General features: G+C 49.3%; 1 protein-coding gene and 1 long non-coding RNA gene across 4 annotated transcripts in view; both read left to right on the top strand.

Moving 5' to 3' along the window:
* Positions 1-291: 291 nt before the first annotated feature.
* LOC121202137 (uncharacterized) lies at positions 292-3,261 on the top strand. The gene is made up of 3 exons (XR_008694262.1): positions 292-802; positions 2,197-2,291; positions 3,046-3,261. It is a non-coding gene; the product is annotated as an uncharacterized LOC121202137 (long non-coding RNA).
* A 519-nt stretch (positions 3,262-3,780) lies between these two features.
* gpc5a (glypican 5a) overlaps positions 3,781-21,834 on the top strand; it is a 77,929-nt gene continuing 59,875 nt past the window's right edge. For 2 of the 3 annotated variants that reach the window (XR_003785395.3, XM_029145006.3), the window contains exons 1-6: positions 3,788-4,165; positions 6,552-6,713; positions 18,353-18,813; positions 18,893-19,126; positions 19,677-19,822; positions 19,898-20,023. Coding sequence is in view for 2 of the 3 variants with exons in the window: in XM_029145006.3 (XP_029000839.1) it covers positions 4,015-4,165; positions 6,552-6,713; positions 18,353-18,813; positions 18,893-19,126; positions 19,677-19,822; positions 19,898-20,023 (1,280 nt within the window). In the remaining variant the exon portion in view is untranslated. Of the gene's footprint in view, positions 4,166-6,551; positions 6,714-18,352; positions 18,814-18,892; positions 19,127-19,676; positions 19,823-19,897; positions 20,024-21,834 lie in introns of all 3 variants that reach the window. The other variant, XM_055507450.1, reaches the window with a different exon arrangement.

Genomic DNA, 21,834 nt, shown 5'->3' with positions numbered 1-21,834 from the left:
CTGTGACTTTTTACAAATTGAAAACTTGTGGTTGTTACATGTTTATAAAAAATATATATTTAGTTATAATAGCAGTGCACGTAACTATTCAAAAAATCTTTTCAGCACTCAGACAAGACATTTATGTATAAGGTCATCACGGTTTAACAAATCTCCACAAAACACGTATTATTTCCAAATGACAGAGGCGTGTTCCTTATTCCTTATTTCTGTTCATGAAGGGCTGCAAAAAATATACATTCTTACGTCTTCCCAATATTTATGTATAATTTTATTCATTTTTTTGAGCAACAGGTTAATTACTGACATTAATTTCGTAGTCACGCGAACGAAGATTCTGAATTAATTCAAATTAAATTAAGACACCTTTTTCATTAAAGTACACAAAGTAAGACGGTCATAAACCCAAGAGGGATGTTTTCCCAAACCATTTCATACTTGGACGCAGCACTGATCCTTCCTGTGAGAGCACGATTCGTCGGAAGTACCGTAGTTGATGTATGCTAATGGGAGAGTTGGGGGTTGTAGCTAGATATTTACGTTCAGTGGGAGCCGCCCTTCATTCACCCACATGGTTACCAACTGGTCGCCTTCGCGCCACTTTCTTAACCCCGCAATCATTTTCAACCCGCCTGCCCGAGCACCAAATCCACGCACGATCGGCTCGGGTTACACTTTAGCTTGCGTTTTCACGCCGCGATTGAAAAGTTTTCGGGATAGTTGCGCGTTTATCCCCCTCTTTTGTCGGCTACAGACCGCACGGCAGCCCGAGCAAGTGAGCGAAGATGGTGGATTTCGGCTGGTGAGTCTCTAACGCGAGCGAGCGCGTGTTTATCAGCAAGGAAGTCGGCGTGTTTTTCAATCTCCGCGTCGCCGAACGGTGCGTCCGCGGCGCGTTTTGCGCCCGTTTTCACCTGCCTTAACGTCGGCGCTGGCGCGGTTCTCCGAACGCTAACGCAGAAACGATATATCGGCGATGAAAACAGTGTAACGTGAGGCGCATGGCAGCCCCCTCGGCTCCACCATTGACGGAATGAGGGAGATTTGAAAAGCTGTCCGGAGCGTTCTCCGCTGCGCTTTAGCAACTAGTTATTTAAGGGGAAACACCCAACGTAACAATCGTCCACGAGTTTGTGTGGACACGCCGATGTGCGAGCAGCCCGTTATTAAATGTGCTTAATTTGCTGCTCAGCCTCGAGTGCAGTGGTGTGTGAGTTAAAGTGCCCCCCAGAACAAAGCAGCAGCACATGGGGCAGCTCTAGGCCGCGCGTTTTAGCTTAGCCACGTTAGCGTAGCCGTGCTCACTGCCAGAGTTGTTGTGCGACGCAGACGCACTAAAACACGTTACGGCGGCTATCACTGTAAGACTCGTATTAGTGCAGGTAAATACAGCTAATTCGGCGCTGCACGTGTGCGCTTGGTGTATTTTCAAGCGTGTACGCGTTTGTTGTTGGCTAACGGCTAACCAGTGTCGTCAAACTCCTGATAAAATGTAAATTTTATTACCCCACATTCCTAATATTAAATAGTCAGTCCCATTTAATTAGGACCACTCCCAGTGCCGTCTCCCGTGCTGGTAAGAGGAGCCGAATGAGCGCTAACGTGTTGTTTTTATCAAGCTAACACCAGCTCGCAGCGGCTAAGCTACCTGCTCGAACCAGCACGGCTGCTGCTCGCTGCTAGCCTACGCTCCTACATGGACGGCAGCCGTGTTTTCCACGAGCCCCGAACTCGCAGGACGCGCTCTTTCCCCTCAGTGCGTGTCACGCAGTTGCAAACTTTACTGTGCACCAGCGCGTTTTGCGTTTCGCCGGGCTGCTTTCAAGTAATTTATGCTAAGGTTGGCGCACTTCGACGCGCCATGTTAGAGGCGGTGGGGGAGGGGTGAACAACATCCTGCCCCGCGCAGGCGCTCCCGTGTCGCAGGGTGCGCGGGCCGGGAGCTCCCGCAGGCTGCGCTGCTCATTCATGTTTTCACTGACCTCGTGCTGCTGCTGCTGCGATAAATCACAACATCTCGCGTCGCTGCCACGAGATCGCGTAGCCGATCGTTTCAGCCAATGGCGGCGTGTCTCGCTCTCCATCCTAGCATATTAAACTTTAAATTTAATCACGTGTATGAAGTAGAACTTGTTGCAGTATCAAAGAATCACATTCGCTGCTTTTTAATATCTTGTCGCCTTTTCTTCCCTATAGCTGCATGAAGAGCTGGACCCCCAGGAAAGGACCACCTTTCCCATGGTGCTGGATGCCGGCGCTGTCTAAGTATTGCCAAAGTGCTTACAGTGCAGGTAGTGCTATGCAATACCTACTGCAGTGGAGGCACTTACAGCAATACTCTGACACTGATGTGCACAATGCTTCTTCTGTAACATGACTATTTGAAGTACTGTCTTTGTGCTAAGGTGCATCTAGTGCAGATAGTGAAATAGACTAGCACCTACTGCCCTAAGTGCTCCTTCTGGCATAAGGGGCTGTGATATGCGGCACCAAACCATTCAGAAAATTCCAATTGGGCTCAAACATCTTGCAGTTCTCTGCTAGTTTTGCATAGTTGCACTACAAGAATAAATGAGTTGTGCAAATCTATGCAAAACTGATGGTGGCCTGCTTGCTCTCCACCTGTTGATCTTTGGTTTTGGGGGTGTCACATCAAATAAGTGTTATTGCATCATTTGCGGTGCTGTTTGAAAACCAGGAGCGTTGACGATTCGCCCACACGGACCTCAGTTTCAGCAGTACTAAAGTGCTTATAGTGCAGGTAGTGTTTTACTCCTATCTACTGCAATGTGAGCACTTGAAGTACTTCTAACTAACTGCATCTTGATGAACATGTGTACAGTTGCCATGGATCCATCTGTTGTCACTTGGTCAGTTTTGCTGGTTTGCATTCAGCTTAACTTATTGTTGCTGTGCAAATCCATGCAAAACTGATTAAGTTGATGAGCTGTTTTCAAAAAATGCTATTATACATTTTTCAAACATGGTAGGTATTTGTACACAATGTGACATTTTGGGCATCTGGAGTTGTCCTTTTCTGTACAGGTGGGGATCAGTAGCAATGCTGTGTATCTGGAGGTATTGCACTTGTCCCGGCCTGTGTAGGAACAGGAAGATAGAGCTGATCTGGATTCTGACCTGAATGTTGGCTGAAAAACTGATGCACACTGTCATGTTTGCCTTTGCCTGAAATGAAATGATGTCTTGTGTGTGGATAACTGTAATGTTGATTGAAAAGGATTAAACGTTTTCCACTCTTTATCTCAATGATTTATTCATTTAGAACTCTGATGGGTTAGCCTCCTTTCCTTTTTAGTGAAAAACAGTGCTGTCTAAATAGGGTTACCAGCTTTGTGTTCTAAACATTCAGTTTAAACTGTGTGCCCATTTGTTTTTAGGAGAATGGCTGCTATATAGTGTGTGTGTATTTGATTTCCTTTGTAAATAATAGTTAAAGTGAATCAAAATTTTGGGGCAAACTCTAAATTAGGATTGCTGAGCAAGAAAATATTTTATCTCCTACAGTTTCTAACACCAGGGCATGGTTTAAAACTCTAGATTAGGAAGCTGTCCCTACACGCCACAGTAATGTTTAAAGAGAAATTGTCTAAAGATAGGCGATAACTATTAAACCATTCTAAATCAAACTTCCTTTACGTAAAGTTCCACATCTGTATTCAGTTTGACCACGTAGTACAAACCTGTCCACCAGATGGCGCTGTCAGACTGCTCGTCTGCAGCAGATGCAGGTAACGCTACGGTACCGCCTCCGCTTAAACCAACTTGTGGGCTTCAACCAGCCGTTTTCACAGAAGTCTCACAGCAGCAACTTTCCTCCAGTGTCTGGATTTCAGAGATCTTCTGTGGCTCTTTACGCGACATAACACGCGCACCACGTGGCCGACGCTGCAAACCTGAAATGTGAACCAGACTCACCTGAGACCTGGATTCAGACGAAGCCTTAAGTTTAGTCTGCCTTCTCATCTTGGACCGTCACCGGTGTGTTTCACCAAAATGCTCCAGCTGTGGACAAACTGCATTTTCCTGCTGGCATGTTGCCGTGGATTAGGGCTCGGAAGCCCGAACAGATGCGACGAAGTCCGCAAAGTTTTCCAACTCAGGCAGATCGGACCTCATCAATCTTTGCCTTTAAGTCCCAGACCAGGTACGTTGCAGTTTAAAACCCCGAGCATCAGTTACTTCACTGTCTTTGAATGAACTTACCTGCAGAGTGTGTCTCACCTCTTTACTACTACTCTTTACTTTATTTAATTCATCGCTGACAACGCGTCAAGCCGTGAACTCCAAATGTAGTCGAGTATTTACGCAGCGCAATAACGCATTCATGTGAAGCACATGAACGGCAGCGTAAAGCCTGTTATTTTCTGCCTTTCGTGAAGAACTCCCAGTAGTTAAAGCACCATTTTAAAACGCATCTCAAAGGCGGCAGCTATGAAAATCATTGGCACAACTGAGCAGCAGAGATTGAAGCTGTGTAAATTGCCTCTTTTATGTGTGACTGTTAAAATAAGATACTCAGAGAAAAATGTGTCCTAAATTACTGTCTGCACTGAAGCTGAGCGCAATCCCAACTCTTGATCCACGTCTTCTCTCATTTGTGTTCAGCACACAGTCATTTAATGCTGAGCAACAGGAGCAGACGCTGATGTGTTTCTTTAGTTTTTGTTGAGGCTCTAAAGACCATTACTGATCATTTACTCGGCTGTTGTAGCTGCAGTACTTGGGCTAATGTACAGTAATGTGTTTAATCCTAAGCTGCCGAGTTGCCTGCTTGGTCCTGACTTAAGAGCCACCAACCCCTGTCTGCAGCAGATGAATAGCTCGCTGGGATAAACAGGATTTAGATTGTGTAAAGTTAGGTAAACTGCGCTCCACTTAACTTTCTGAACGCCACCCATAACGTAATTCCCACTTGTGCTCGAGATTCAGGGGGGGACTCTGGGTGTGGACGCTTGGCGTGGGCTGCACTGACTGGACGTCTTGTGGCTGCTGCTTCTGCTTTTCTTGGAAAAGTAAATCTCGATGGTGTTGACTACCGTCCCGCCACAAACTGCTCCCTGTAAACTGCGGCCTGTCGTCCTCCCTGCTGCTGCGAGGACGCAAATTCAACTGATAGAAAATCCTCCAATGCCTCCTAAAGCCCTGGATAACACTCAGAATGGCATCAGCGCGGCTGTAATGGGCCATAATGTGGCTCTGAGGACACAAATCCACCCATCGATCCTAATAACAAACTGGAGCATGCTTTCACTCACAATAGTTCTGGGTTGGCACCTGATTCAGTACAAACACTTGCTTCTGCTCCTCTGACCTTTTGGAAGGTCTTTCAAGTCAACAAAACGATTGAAATAACTTTCTCAACAGACCCCGACTAATGCACTGAAACACATCAGAAAAATGCAATGGTGGATACGGGGAGGTAGAGAGAATACACTGACATCTATCTATAATTGAGTCGGGGCTTTTTGTAAAATCACTTCCAGAAATTCCAGGAATCTGACTCGGGGGAGCCTCTTCCACGTTTGACGCCGCCTGCCTGATAAGAAGTGCCGAGCAGCGAGTCAGAAGTCGATCACCTGAGCCAAACTGCTGGACGGGGAAACATTTGGGCGAAAACCAGCCAGACCCGGGTTCTTTCATCCGGCCTTATCTGCAAGCGTTTGAATTCCTGCAGCGCCGCTCGCTGCGAGCAGATAGCGTCTCTGGCAGCGGCGCTGCCGGTGCTGCCTAGGCTTGTCTGAGGGGCTGCTGCAGAGCTGTGGGTCCTTTTTTACCTTGTTTTGATTGTCCCACAGGAGAGCAGATTGCTTACTTGTTCTCAGTGGAAGATTGGAGACTTCACCTGATGAGGCGATAAGGCTGCAACCGGATCTCGCCTGACAATCTCTGCTTTGGATTTCTCGCCTGAAAAGCATGAACTAGAAAATCAAAGTTCATTGTTTCAGCAGTTAAACATTTCTTTATCACGTAACACCTTTACAGCACGCCTCAAAAATCCCTCCACAGGCCGCACAGCCTCTCCAGCTGGTTGTGGGTTCGCACAGTTGCCCTTTCATTTCCCGGCTCCTAACACTCGCTCTCTCACTCGTACCTTTGGGCAGTTTCAGGGCGTCAAATCTGACTGACCGGCTCATTTGTGAAATGCGTGGAGGAAGGTGGAGCGCCACGAAGTGAGCAGGCCGATGCCTGGCCCTCGTTCAGGCCTCATTGCATCAGCGTCGCATTGAGGTCACAAAGCTGTTAAAGACGCCTGTATCCACCCGGTGAACGGATTCACTTTCTGTACAACAAATATGTAGAGATCCAGAGGTTTTTGGGAAAACTATGGTAAAAAGTACAGGTTATGATGTATTTAGAGAGTGACCAGAAAATGAGTAAATGTTTTAAGCTCCTATTTATTATTAAGGGACATGAAGTGACGGTATAAACAACATGGTGAACTCCCAGCCACCCTTGGTTTTGCCTTATTTTAACCCGACCTCCCGCTCTAGTGCTTAAAGTTTGTACCATTTATTCTCCATTACTCGCAGGTTCAGACCTGCAAGTGTGCACGTCGAGGAACCTGACCTGCTGCACCAAAAAGATGGAGGAGAAGTACCAGGTGGCCGCCCGCAGAGACGTCCAGGGCCTCCTCCAGACGTCCAGCTCCGGCCTCAAGCTGCTCATCTCGCGCAACGTGGCTGCTTTTCAGGGTAAGGGCTGCAGGCGGCGGGTTAAGCTGCAATAATATGCGCGGAGACCACAGAGCAAATATTTACCCACGTGATTGTTGACGCGTGGGTCTGATGTGGAGGGCAGGGTGAGCATCCAGGGTTTGTGCAGAAGCGGTGGATGAGTCAGCCTGCGCTCCCCGCCCATCGAGGCTGCGCCTCCTGCCTCGGCTGACGGCTGTCATGGGACGGCTGAGGCGGGCGGACGACAAACACAGTGTTTATGACGTGACCGTGCACTCAGACATATCATTTGGCCCCATTCTCTTTAATGATGCTGCTGGAGACGTGCTGTTATCCTCCTACTAAACTCAAATGATTTATAGAACAGGCTCGCGTGATCACAGTGTTTCGGTTGCGGCTCGCAGGGGAAATGCCCTGTTTCTGTCATCAGACGTTTGATGTGTGCGCTCAGGTTTAGATGCTGAACGAAAACACTGAGGATCTGGGCTGGAGTTTACGCCGCTGGTGTCGACCAGGGCCCAAACGTGGAAGAAGCGGCCGCGCAGGGCGCTTTGGTGCGTCTGAGCGTTCCAACAGACACGCTTTAATAACGACACCCGACCAACGTCGGAGGCCAAGGCTCCGCCGGAGCTTTGGCATCGGTCAAACCAGGCTGATCTCTGCAGTCAAATGAGGTCGCGGGAGCTGCTGGAAAACAAAATGAGTGGTTTTGAGTGGCATAGTTTCGTCTGTGGACAGGCAGCTAAAGCTGGTGCCTGCCAAACCAAACAGAGTTCCCCGTCAACATCAGCCCTCATCAGTCAACAAACATTAGCGGCGGCTCCCGGCATCTAGGCTGCCTGATACAGTGGAGCCCTTTTTCTTTATCCGGGGGAAGGAGGCCTGCAGTTCATTTGGACCTTTCATTGGCTCTTTTGTTTTGGCCTGGCTCGGACCGGTACTGGAAGGCTGGCCACATCTGGGAAGCTTTACTCTTGTTCCAGGTTCATTTGTAGATGGTTTCTCTCTTTGTGGATCTGTGGACTCCCAGAGGAAATTACAATACGTTGTGATCATTCCACAACTAATCTGTCGCAAATAAACGTCGGCGTGGTTTTGGACCGAGTGTGTGAAGAAACGTGCATCTTGTGAAAATGTATTTAACTGTAGTCACATTTCTATTTTCTACTCCCTTAAAAACCAATAAAATCCATCCGTTTTTATAGAATATTCCCTCTTCAAAGCTCATAACTGCTACCCATTGGGAACAACTAGAGTCGTTTTGCCATGATACCATGAACTTTTCTCACTAGTTTGTTAAGGTCCATCTGTACTAATGAACATGGATTGAACTGAGGTAGCTGTTCACACAGAACCACCCACGTGGCATTGTTCTGCTCTTGGCTGTGGAGTTGTAGGAGTTCACGTGATTGGGACGTGGAGGCTGCTCACCGTGGCAGCTCTCGTATTGACAGCACAGTGAAAGCAGCTAAAGGCTTTTTAGGCTCGAACAGACGAAGAAGTGGTTGAGTGGTTGAAGTGTTTACCGATGAATCAGGACGAGGGAATTGTTTCATTTACTCTGTTTCCTGCTCATCGTAGGAGTGGACTCAACCTTGTGGACTGTCTGAAAACAGACATAAAACTACATTGACTGGGTGCCTTTAGGACGTACAACATCACAGCCTCACCTCGGCTGTGGAGCCCAGGAAGAAAAGAGATTTATCCTTTTTATGGGACGGGCAGGTTGGAGGCACGCAGCAAAGCCAGGCCCCATAGATTCAGCCTCCTAATGATTGGCAGCCTGCACTGTAATCTGAGAAACAACAGAGAGCAGGCCCAGTGTATAATGCACAACCACAGACGGATAGAGGGATGAGTTAAAAGGGGGTGGGCTAATGTGGCCATTTGTTGTGTGCAAGGCCTTCAATTAGGCAGCTTTACATGATGCAGCTGAAGGGGTGGAGGAGGAATGTAGATTGATAACAGTCTGAAACACTCAGACACTGAAATGAAGCAAACCCATAAAATGCTTTTTAAATGTTTTTCTTTAGAGACTTGATGGTCGCGTTCTTGTGCGTTTAATGGGCCGCAGTTAAAACCAGAGCATCGTCTGGGAAGAAAATAGCCCGATTCGTTTCACAGTGACACACGTAAGCAAACGCGAACGCTAGCGCCGTTAATTTTGGGTCGAGCTTCAAAGCGCAGCTCGTCCCACGGCGATGCTTCATTGCTGTTTTTCTGGACAAACGCCGCCGCCGTTCAATATCTGGTCCTTAAGTGAACCTGACCGCTGCCTTTGCAGCATGAAGGCAGCCGGGAACAGAGAGGCAGCGCAGACGGGAACCTGTCGGGAGACGGAGCGTGAGCCTCTCATGGCCCCCCCCCCCCGCTCCTGTTCTGTCCGTGGAGCCTCTGCGTGTTTTCACTCGCTGCCTGTTGAGGTCCCTGCGGTTTGTCCACACAATGCGCACACATGTGGCCTGCTGAGCCGGGCTTCAGAGGAGACCTGCTTTTTTCCGTCCCCGTGCGGGTTTTCCTCACTTCCATGGCAACCGACCTGTGCGATCCCAGCACCCCGTGGGGCCGGAGCCCAATAAACCCCGGGATGAATCAGCTGCTTGGACCTGAGACAGCCAGTCACATCGCGTTGTAACTACGTGGCCTGAGATCTCCAGATCAGGCATGCTGCCATTTGAGGAACAACGCTGAAAGATTCTCCAGCTTTAGTGCAGAATTTAGTGAGTGATAAAAGGAGGAGAGGGCTCTGACAACACTTGAGCCCAGCCGGTGTCCAGCCGACCCTGGATGACAGAAGGAGGTTTGTGCAGCGTCACTGGGCGGCTTCCAGTGGAGATCTCGTTCCAACCAGTAGCTGCCCACCAGCAAACCCATTACAGCAGCGAACTGCTTAGAAAAAGACCAGACTCGCTGAAGTGTTTTCAGGTCTACGGGATCAAACCGGCTGTTTATAAATGCAAACGCTACTGTTGCTTGAACTCGCAGCACGAAGCTGCTGAGACCATTAACACTGTGGCTTGTGGTGTGTCTTCCAGTCAGTGTGTCATTTTGGTTTCTGGCCTGGAGAGGAAAGGAAACACATCCCAGTCAACACGAGCCAGGAGTCGGACGGACATGCTCGGCCTTTTGCTTTGTCACCGGCCCCGCGTCTCATTGTGGGAACGTGCTGTTTGTGCTCACAAATGCTAATTGTGTTGCTGTTTACCAGCTTTTAGTGGATCCACTGCACATCTTTGACTCATTGAGTAAAAAAATAAAAGAGGCCCCCCAGTGTGACGGAGGGGAGTCTGAAGGCTGTCGATTTAGCACAAAACACTCCAGGAGTTTCAGCTGTTTTGATTGTTGCTGATTAGACACTTAATGTTTTAAAGTCTCTGTTTCAATGCATAAATGTTGGTGAAGTCCGGTGAAGTCAGTTCCCGGCTGGCAAACGCAGCACCTTGTGCGGCCAATGTGAAATGAACCAACCTCGGGCCACGTCTGGCCCAGCGTCGCCTTCAGGTTCAGGAGGTTCAACGCAGCCGTGCCTTCGAACCCAGCGCAGATATTGTGTTGAGCTTCCAGTAAAGCTTCTATGTCGGTCACAAATTGGCTGCTCGCCTCAGTCGGGGAAAATATGCAGCTTTTTATAGGTCCCTGCGTTTTAGGATCCTTTGTCTTGAAAGTAAACATTCCTTGTGTTCCATTGCCCTGGAGAAAGCCTGGAGTGGCTCACAGAGCGGCTGCCTCTGGTTCTATCATGAAGCATCTGCTTCACTGCGAAGGTGTGCCTTTGTTTTCCAGCTACGATTGAAACAGCTAATTCATGCGAACGCTACAAGAACAGCATAGACGCTGTGTTTTCTGGGGATTCTTAAGACGTCTGGGTTAACGTCCGTCCCAGTTCCAGGAGCAAGCGCTCCTCCAGGCCTTGTACAGCGCGTTCCTGCAGGAACTGAATGGGCTGGTGCTCCCAGATGGCCTCCGGTCGCCTCCTGACCTGCTCCCCGCTCCTTTGTGTGGGACTTTTCATTTATCAGACTCCTCGTCCACGGGGTCTGCAGCCGGGCCCCTTTGTTGTGGACCTCATAGCTGTGTGTGTGTGCGTGTGTGTGTGTGTGTGTGTGTGTGTGTGTGTGTGTGTGTGTGTGTATGTGTGTGTGTGTGTGTGTGTGTGTGTGTGTGCTGGCCAGCGCCTCCACATTCCCACAGAATCTGGGCTCGGGGTTTTCTGTGCGATCGGAGGCCGGACAGTTGATCCAGGGGAGGACAGACGGGGAAAGAATGCGACGAGGAAGAAGAATGAGCGAATGACGGAGAGAAAGTTGGGAAGACGCCAGCGCCATTGAAAGTGTCTCGCAGTGTTTGAAGTCAGAGGATGAGGATTTAGGGAGGAAGAGGGATTATTCAGAGTCAGTGCCCTTCCACAATCCAGGCGTTTGGGCCGCGGCGAAGAAACAATGTGACCAAGGCTGTTTTTCTCCAACAGAGGACATTTAGAATCTTATCAAGAAGCTTGTTGTTTGTCTGATTCCTGCATGAGGACGTTTTGCTGGCTTTTCTCTAGGCTGATGTGCAGAGGCAGTGCCTTCATGTGACCTGAGTCCAACAACTGTGGCACCTATTGACTTTTTAGCTCCATGGTACAAATGAAACCATCAGGACTTCAGGTGCTCGTCAGACATTTGAATGTGACGCCACCGCCCAGATCCAGTTCAGCGGACGCTCCTTCAGGCCTTCGACCAGCGTCACACACACACACACACACACACACACACACACACACACACACACACACACACACACACACACACACACACACACACACACACACGTGCGCGCTGCATAAGGATAAGCCCTAAAAATACACACACTTGTCAGCACTTTCCCGTGTTTGTCTCCTGCGAGGCCGTTTGAAGTGGAGATGAGCGGCTGCTGGCTGTTGCCTCGGGGCCGTTTGCCACATTAGATGACGCAGCACGCTGCTCTACAGAAGCTGTACATTCACGCTCAGACCTCGGCCTGGTGTGGAGCTGCATGGACACCAGCTGGGCCATGATCAGCAGCTGTCACTCATCCCTGTTTACCCGGTGTGTTAACCTTAAGGTTCATCAGTTCTGATGCGTATCCAGCAAAATCACAGCATTTGTCAAGGAGGACACTGCACACGTGCTGCAGGTTTAACCAGGACATGGGCGTATTTGGGTTTGTTCCCCGTTCTCTAGGGATCTCGGCCCCGTTCTAAAGAGTCTGCTTCTCTTTTGCTGTAGCTGTTTGGGTAAATTACTCCTCTTGTCCGTCTGATGGAAGAAATTACCTTTTAAGTAAGGAAGGAGTCTCCAGGGATTAGCTGTGGTCATCTGGGCGATGAAATCCTAAACACAGCAACACACAGCCTCACTGTCTGCACCCCCATCCTGTCCACCGGCCTACATGGCAGATATAATGGCATAATTGTCCCTCTTATCAGCAGAATCCTCACAGACAGACAGATGATTTCATTTTTCACTGCTGGTAGGTTTGTTCAGTTTTGTTTTTTCACGATGCTTCATACATTTTCTATACTGACGCCATCATGACAAGATGAACTGTCAATGAGTCATTGTGTCATTTAAATGAAACTTCAAGCTAATTATTGAAGGTTATGAAGTAAAAGTAAAAATGTAACCAAGTCTGAGTGAATTAGTCAGCGAGTCTTTAAATGCAGATGTCTTTTTATTTTGTAAACGCACCGTGATGCCTTAACGTCCAGGTCTTTTCCCAGTGTCATGTCTAACTCCAGCAGGCCAGAGTTGCAGCGATGCTGATCACCACCACCGTTCTGCCTTCACACCAGTTAAGGGGTTTTATTATGGGCTCACTATCGCAATGACTCCTTTTGTTGGCCAGTCATCAGGCTGAATTTACACATCTCACCCCCGTCAGATCCTTGAACCTAGCGTCCCATATCATCTTTTCATAAATCTAATGTAATTATCCAGCTCAATAGAGTAATCACTGGCGTGCTGTGCACATCAGGACCCCTATTCAGCCGTATAACAGGCGTGCTGGCTCCTTCGCTGGCATGGAACAGCTCTCTACGGCCAGTCACAGGAAGCCCTCCCTAGCCTCACACAGAGCCACCTTTGAAAGCTAATGAAAGTTTTATGATGATATTATTATTTTCACTCGCTCTTAAATCTCCAACAGCTCTCTCTCTCTCCCTGTTCATGGGTGTGCGAGCTCTGAAAAGCCTGACCCGTGTTTCTGCATGTCTAGCATGTATGAAGGGATATTTGACCTATATGTGCCCCACACACACACACACACACACACACACACACACACACACACACACACACACACACACACACACACACACACACACACACACACACACACACACACACACACACAGACAAGCAGCACTTGTGTCCCGCGTTATTGACCCTTCTCTGCTTCTTTTCCTGAACAGCATATTAAAGGCCGTGTTCGCAGCAGAGCTCTGAGCTCTTTGAAGTGTTCCAGGGCTGAGGGATCCTCAAATATTGACTTTTAAGCCTCGTGGAGCCAAAAAGAGGAAGAAGCAGAGGGGAAGAAAGGTAGATGCATAGATGACGGCAAACCACCATTGGTTGTAGTCGAGACGGGTGATGTCAGATTTATGCTAGGACGGCTGATTAACCTCTGAGTAAATAGGAGTGTGCTAGCTGTGATGCATGTGAGGAGGAGCGTGTTTATTGATGTGAAGGAGGAAGTACACAGAGATAGAGGCTGATGGTAGCTGAGCCTGACTCCAGGCAAAATAGATTAAAATGACTCACAGTCTTAATGTGCCTCAGATCTCCTTCCCTTTCCTCCCTCCTATGTTCTCATCTCTTTCCTCTTTCTCTCTCCGCTCTCATCTTTTCTCCCCCTAATTTCATTTCTTTGCTTTCCTTTTGTCGTTATTCTCGTTTATTCTTCGTCTTTCCTCTCCCCTCACACGTGTCTTCGCCTCCTTCCTCCTCCTGCGCCCGAGCGTAATTCTCTAACACCTTCGAGCAGGCGACTGGTTTCACTTTTGAAACAATGCCCCCTTTCTTGCAGCTGAAGACAGAAGGAAAAAGAAAACATCCTGGGGCTTTTCAGCGTCTGCGGGTCGCGGTGGTCGACCCGCGGCTGCTTGTGGTCGCCCAAGTTAAAAACGGGGCAAATGGAGAATCCAGAACGTAGAGAAGCGGGATGGAACGCTCCGATTTGCTCTCTGTGTACTTGTCCTCATGCAAACATGCTTGAACTTGTCCTCGTGCACGTAAACACGCATAAAAGGTCGCGTTTTGCTGGATGGTTAGTTGAGATCAGAGCAGCCAGGTACACTGAGCTCTTTCATGCTCACTGAATAACACTTTGTGCTGTCCCTCAATCTCAAGCTGAATCGGGACGGCCAGGGTGTGTGTGTGAGCGTGTGTGTGTGTGTGTGTGTGAGCGTGACTTTGTGTGTGTGTGCGTGTGTCTAATGACGGCAACCAGGAATCACTCTCCGCGTCCTTGCCCTCGTTTCCTCATTTCCTCGTTTCCTCGTTTCCTCTCCCCTCGGCCTCCGCGTTGATCTCCAAGCAGCCGGCTCATCTGAGACGTGGCCCCACGCGTCTGTGGAACGCGACCTCGGCTCCGCGCTCGTCACGCGCCCGCGCACCTGCGTGCTCCCCTTCACGTGCTCACACGCCGGTTGGAGGATTTGTCACGGAGGAGGAGCGGAAATAAGGCTTTGGATAAAAACTCTTATCATGTCCCTGCATTCAGTGGATTCTTGGTGAATAAGGGCATTAACGCTGTAAAACGGAAAAAGATTATGGACAGGTTTATTTTTACAGCAGCTTAAGAGTCTGCTAGTTTTCTGGGTAACTCTCCCGGACCGGCCCAGCCTGCAGCTCATGAGCGCGGGCCTGTATTTAAATGGACTCAATTTCTCAGCGGGTATTTCTGGAACGAGGGCGTTAGAGCCAAATTCTACGGAATCAAAAGTTTGTTTGCTGCGTTTGACCTTTTCTGTTTCTTATTTGTCTTGTTAAAAAGCTGAGCCGAACCCGCGGAGCCACTGACTCATCCTCTCGATGCTGAATGGCCTTTCTGCAGCCTATCAGATGCCGCCGGCTCCTCTGTTGTGGTCGCCGCCATTCAGAGCGGATGACTCGCCTTAATAAAAGCCATCCCTGCGTTGCTCGATCAATGTCGGCCGCAGCTGCCTCTCTACCTGGAAACGCTGGGAGCTCCGAACAAAACAGCTGATGCTGATAGGATCGGTCTATTTACTGGATCTGCCACGCTGCTGCTTATTCTGTGGGTCAGAGGAGCCTCTGGTCTTTTGTCTGATTTAAAGGGGGTTGAACTGCAGAGCTTCTTTTTTTTCCCATCCAGCTGACTCATTTTTGGTGGCTATGAATACACACATCCGTCATCAGTGCCTGCTGCACCTTCACTGTTACACTTATTTCAGCTAATTTCTCTTTCTTTCTCCTTTTGACTTATACAAGTGTAATATCTGAGCTGCGTTTGACATATGTTCAAGTGTTTGATTGGTTTTAGGAGCGTGAACACAGGAGGGTACATCTGTGCCACTAAACCTGCCTTTTGTGGTTGGAGCTGGAGAGTTTACCACCGTTCAGGTTGGAACGTTTCTGCCCTGTTTGCTTTCGGATGGTGGTCAGGAGTCTGCATGTGATCTGTTTATCAGGCTGTGACCAGCTCGCGCTCTCATTCATTTTAAGAGGACAAATGTCTCCCTCTGCTGGTGGAAAGGGGCACTGAGCACTTCCATTTCGTACCTAATCCTTAAGCCATCTAAATATTCTAACTACTGTACACGTGGCTCAGTTTCTGTCCATACATTTTATATACACTTTATTTTGTAATTTAGTTTAGTTTTAGTCAAAACTGACTGTTGCTGCTGTTTTGACACTTTTATCTACAGCACATCTCAAGGCTAAATCTAAACTCATCAAAAAAAGCTAATAAAAACATTTTTTAAAATTCCAGTGCTGTACAGACAGCATACTAAACAACTGGTAAACTCTGTTTAACTCTAGTGGGTCCTGACAGTAGCCACCAGCTGCTTTAGTTAATTCAAGTCCACCAGACCCTCTGTGTATGAACCCAGGCCACAGCACAGGAGGATTTTCATTCACGCTGGCTCAGACTCTCCTCACTGCTCCCGCTGCCAGAAAGGCTCTCATCTTATCAGCTGGGTCATTAACGCTCCAAACAGGGATGCTCCAGCAAAAGCCCTTCCAGAGGTCCCGTCAGTCCTCTTTAAATATGTATTAGGTGTATTTCTTATCGTATGAAATATTAAAGGACGTAGTAAACCGCAGTTAACTAAACTTTATGACAACTTGAGGACAGTAGAATCGACTTAACTTCACAAAGTTGACATTGCAAACATTTAAAAGCAGGAACATTCACATTTATTTGCTCTGACTCTTTTTTCCTCATCTTATCTGGGAGATCAACAGCTGTGAGTTTGTCACAAAGAGCTAAATCTTCTGCATCAGTCATTCAGTCTATCATTAATGTTGAGTCTGCATTCATTTGCTTGTACGGTGAAATGATCACAAATGTATCAAATCAGCCAGACCTTCAGCGCTGACATCAAACGCAGCACTTCCCGCGTCCGCCTGAAGTCTTGTTGACACGGTAACGGAGCTGTGCTGCCCACTTCATGGCTCCGTCCTCCATCTTTGCTGACAGAGGAACTCCAGTCACCAACTCGTCCTCTGTGCTGACAGGACGGCTGGCGTGCACAAACAAACCTCTACAGACGACCCTGAAGGCAACAGCTCATTTAATACCCGATCACACACACAGTACCTGCTGGCCTCACTCCCAATCCATTATCAGCATGAAAGTAGAGTTTTCCAACGGGCTGAGATGAGTTTGAATATTTATGTCCCTCCTCCTTTGCAACTTTTCTCCCTCCTGGTTCTGTCCTCGGGCCGGCCCAGAAGCCTGGCCTCAAGTCTGGGCCCCCGAGTGAGAGACGCTGCTTCACACTCTGCCTTTGGTCAAACATGACTCCTCGCCGGTGCCAGGCTGGCGAGGGCCTTCTAACGTGCAGACCTGGTCCGGCAGACCTGCACATAAAGTTGTTTACTGGCTTCATTTCTTCATTTAGCGCCACAATCTAATGAGTTACCCTCCTGCTGAAGTCACTGTGGTGCCCTGCATCACTCTGCGTGCTCAGCTTCATGCACCTGCTGCAGTCGCCTGTACCTGCGCTTCACCAACACATCAGGTGCCTCTACTCGTTACTATTCACTACACATTGTCCTGCCTGCTGTTTTCCCTGTGTCTCTCTGGCATCCAAAGCCTTCGCTGTGGAGGAGGAGGCCCAGCTTTCTTCTCTCAGAGACACACACACACACACACACACACACACACACACACACACACGCACGCATCTTTGACGCTGGCGTCCTGTTGGGCTCATCAGGTCTGTGTAACATGACAGAAGACCTGTGGCCTCATTCCCCTCGTCTCCCTAGAGGCTCCTGTCCTCACCCCCCTCAGCCCCCCCCCCCCCCCCCCCCCCCCCAGGGGGCCCCGCTCAGCCTCTCCACATAAGCGCACGCTGCCCAGCACCCGACTGGTTAAGCCCCCATGGCTCCAGGCGTTCGCCCTGACTCCTGCCGACACCGCATGACAAGCACATGATGTGAAAATGGCCCTGGTCGAGGTATTAGCGGAGAAAAAAGACAAAAGAATAAAGGTGAACATGTTGCACTGCTGAGACTTTTTTTCTCGTTCAGAGGTTTTTTCCCCATGAATGTGAAAACATTTTGACCTCTTGTGAACTAGAGGAGTGTTGAAACGGGGCAGAGTGGCTTCACTGCTGGGCCACTGGACTGATGTCTCCTAGTGTTTTTAATGGGAACACAGTTCTGGACCTACACAGAGCTGAGACTTTGACCACACGAAGACTGAAATCATTACACGTCATGTTAAGCAACAACACTGAGCTGCACATGTGCTTGTTTTCTGTTTTTAAAGACACATTGATACATTTTCGACACAGTTCGTTGGCAGCTAGTAGCTCTGCAGGTTTGTCTTGTTTTTCAAGCTTAACATCCTAAAACCACAAACCCACTGCTCCGTATGCAGACGGGACCGACGGCGGGTTAATATCCGCTGAGGGATTCATTCCTAAAGCTCCTTTTCACCGTCCTACCTCACTCTTAACCTTTCTTTTCTTTCATTTCAGCGCGTCGACCTCTGTCACGTTCCTCTTTTTCCCTGTCTCCTCGCGCGGCCTTGATGTGGTCAACCTCAGTTAAAAACCTGTGTTTTATCACAGGGGTCTCCAGGCCGATGAATTATAACCTCCTGTTTTCCTTTGTCGGCTCAGCTTTGATTTGGAGATAAAAATGTCTCTGCACACACTCTACTCCCCGTCTACAAAGCAGCGGGGGGCGGCGGCGTCCTGCTGTGCTGTCTGAAGCCTCCGTCTTCTCACCCTCTCCTCTAAGTCTATACTGTTAATATTAAAGCTGCATTAATTCCAGTTCCAGCATCATCAGTGCAACTTACAGAATATTTATGCTTTAGTTTCATCTTATCTGTCTCTCTTCAAGTAGTTGCGACAGTTCTCTGATCATATAGATGCTAATGTGTCCCTCTGTAATCTCGCTTTGTCTTTTCCCCCCCTGCTGTTTCTCCCACAGAGATCTTTGAGGTTCTGATGAGACAGGCTGAGAACCACACTAATGCCCTCCTCCAGGACTCGTACCGCAGCATGGCGGACCAGGCCGCGGGCCCCGTGCGGGAGCTGCTGACCGACATCGGGCTCTTCCTGCTGGGCTCGGAGCTCAGCGTGGACGACGTCGTGCAGCGGTTCTTCGACGCTCTCTTCCCGCTGGTCTACAGCCGCCTCATCAACCCGGGGCTGAGCGACGCGTCGCCAGGCCACGCCGAGTGCGTGAGGTCGTCGAGCCGCGAGCTGAGGCCCTTTGGAGCGGCGCCCGGGTTCCTGGCTGATCAGATCTCCCGCTCTGGGGTCTCTGGGAAGCTTCTCATTCAGGCCCTGCACCTCGGCATCGAGGTCATCAACACCACGGACCACTTACAGCTGAGCCGCGAGTGCAGACGGGCCCTGCTCAAGATGCATTACTGTCCTCACTGTCAGGTATGGATGCATGGCTCCCGAGCGGGTTGATCGATCTGAATTAATGAAAGCCTTCACCGAAAAATAATTTCTCTCCCAGGGCTTAACCCAGTCCAAGCCCTGCATGGGGTACTGCCTCAACGTGATGCGCGGCTGCTTGGCCAGCATGGCTGAGATCGACGCCCACTGGAGGGAGTTTGTGCACTCGCTGGAGGGCCTGTCGGCGAGGATGCAGGGGCCCCAGGATCTGGAGCAAGTGCTGCTGGGAGTTCACACGCTGCTGCGCGACGCCATCAGACATGCTCAGAGGAACGGCCCTCAGCTCTCAGCACAGGTCAGATCACCCGAGGGACGGATCAATTAGGGTGGTTGAATAATATCGCATAGGAGAGAGAGAATTACAGCTAGCTCAATGTCACACAGGTACGTGGAGAATAGGCCAGAGATAAATTGTGAAAGTGCACATGCCCCCAAACAGAAACAGGCCAAATCTCCAGAAATACATTCATGTTGGTACAATATGCCAGAGGAAGAGCCCAAGTCCACTGTGACAGCAGCTACTCATCAGGATTAGAGTCATTCATAACGTCTCTCCGCCTCAAATGTCATTTGTCTCTAAATAAATGCTCTACACCGTTTGTCCTGCGCCTGCTGTGAGACGCCACAGCGCCATCTAGTGGCGGTCCAGTGGGACTGCTGCTCAACAGGCTGCATCCCGAAACCGAAGACGACAAGCTCGGCTGCACTAACGATCCTAATATGAACATCTGTCACCCACCCGTCTAAAATAAGACCCATTTGTCATGCACGGCCCACTTCAGCGCCACTCGATCCTCCCTTCGGTGCTTCCAGCCAAATTTGTGTCTTGTCTCGTTTGGTAATAGGTGCACAAACTGTGCGGCCCTCCAAGCAGAAAACCTGCCCTGTCAGTCAGCATCCAGCGCGGCGGTGGCAGCGGCGGCGGCAGGGACTCCATCCCCCTCAGAGCCCCCGTCCGGGCGCCGGGGGACTCGCTCGCTGTCAGGAGGAGGTGCGTGCGTGAGAAGAATCGTCGTTTAATTAATATGCGGAACGCGTCCTCAATAAGTTGCTGCTGCGCTTTCAGGGACTTCCTGAACAGCCTGCGTCACTACCGCACCTTCTACGGCGGCCTGGCCGATCAGCTGTGTGTCAGTGAGCTGACCTCCAGTGACGGGCTCAGCTGCTGGAACGGCACCGACCTCGTAAAAAGGTTTGTTCTTATTGAATGTACGCTGACAGATGAGTGTAATCTGAGTCAACCTTGTTGCACTGCAGAGACATAAAACGTGTTCTGTAGTATTATTATTGTTTGTTCTTCCACTTATCAATTTCTATTGTTTCTTTTTCTAAGTTATCGATATTCAATCCAGATATCAAGTTTAAACGACAAAACAAGGAGGATTGCAATATTTTAAATGTCATACACAGATTTACTTGAACCTGTTTGTGCAGCATTTGCACATTTGAGCCCATGGGCTCTGCCTAAACCTGTTAAACTACGGTGGAAGATCATTTAAACAATTTAACTTTAGTTAGTGCTAAAAATCAGAATACTTTTGACACGGCTCTGGCCCAATGAGAGCGTGTGACATGGAGCCGTGTCCAAACTGGGCTCTTTGGCCGTAGCTCCCAGTGGCCTTGTCTCCAGTACGTCACAGCTCTCGATCTTAGCCGAGCTGTCAGCGGACAGGGACCGGCTCGTCCGTCCTGCGTCTGAGCCTGCTCCTTTTACCCGTCGGCCGGTGTCGGCTCTGCAGGGACGGCAGGAGGGCCCGTATTTTAAACGGCGGCGCTCCCAGTTTGGGTTAGATGCTCTGTTGTCAGAGATGACAGCCTCAGCCACGTTTTTATAGCTGCTGTGTGTAGGTGAGAAAAAGGAGGGGGGGAGAAGGTCGCTCATACACTTCGTAGCAACCGCAGAAATGCCCAGAATTCGTGGAATGAATGCGTTCGCTGGGTGATGCTCATCAACATCGGCATCGCTGTGGAGCCGGAGCATCAAGGTTAAGCTTCGTTCTGGCAGCGACAATTTTCTAGTTTTATCTGCTGTTTTTTCTCAAAACGTTCCCAACCCAAAACTTCTCCACTCTTTGAGTAGAAATGCTTTTGAGAACCACTTTAATCCTCCTTTCCTAACTCATTCATCTCAGGGCCACTGACTATGTTTTATTTTACCTTAAAGGCGAAACGCTCCTGAAACAGGCATTGCAGATGTTGGAGCAGTGGTTCTCAGAGAACTATGGAGCCGTGTCCCTGCAGCTTAGCAGCTTCCTGCAGATCTCCAGCCCAGCGCTGCCTTCAGCCTTCTGCTAGAACCATAGACGAGTGCCTGGAAGTCGACATGAGCTGAGACAAAGGCAATAAATAACCTCCTGCCTACAGGTCATAACCCGGCATCCATAGAGAGAGAGGGGAATAAAACTCGCTGCTGGATGGCAGCTGATTTACAGAAGCTTATCGGGGCCTCGGAGACCTTAAACGATTGGTCCAGTCAGTGTGTGTGTGTGTGTGTGTGTGTGTGTGTGTGTGTGTGTGTGTGTGTGTGTGTGTGTGTGTGTGTGTGTGTGTGTGTGTGTGTGAGCGACGCTGTACATTGAAGCTTGTGCCGATGCTATTTATAACGTCTCTTTTATACAGGCTGATTGTTTTATGGTCCAAAGATGTAGTGAAGCGCATCAGGGCTTTGCTTTTATTTAATAAAAATGATGTGTGTGTGGGTGGGGGGCGAAGAAGCTTTTGAGATTTGAGGGCGATTTAACGCACGTCCTCATCTGGGTCCCCGGTAAACAAAAAGATAAAGAACAATCAGATAAGATCTGGGCGCAGGAGCACGAGCAGCTTTGATCCAGACGTCTGTGTGAATGGCTGTGATGGGGCTTCGTTCCGGGGCCGCTTTGGTAAACACATTCCTCCACTGTCTCTGTCCTGCTCCGTGTCCTGGTTTTGTCCCTCACTCGCGCTCCCGCACTGGAGGGATGGAGGGATGAGGGGGTGGGGGGGTGTTAAAGGAGTTAGAGATAA

Source organism: Betta splendens, chromosome 3 (assembly GCF_900634795.4).
Source record: "Betta splendens chromosome 3, fBetSpl5.4, whole genome shotgun sequence".
NCBI classification, from domain to species: Eukaryota; Metazoa; Chordata; class Actinopteri; order Anabantiformes; family Osphronemidae; genus Betta; species Betta splendens.
The sequence above is the reverse complement of the archived record's forward strand: the minus strand, read 5'-3'. Positions and strand labels throughout refer to the sequence as shown.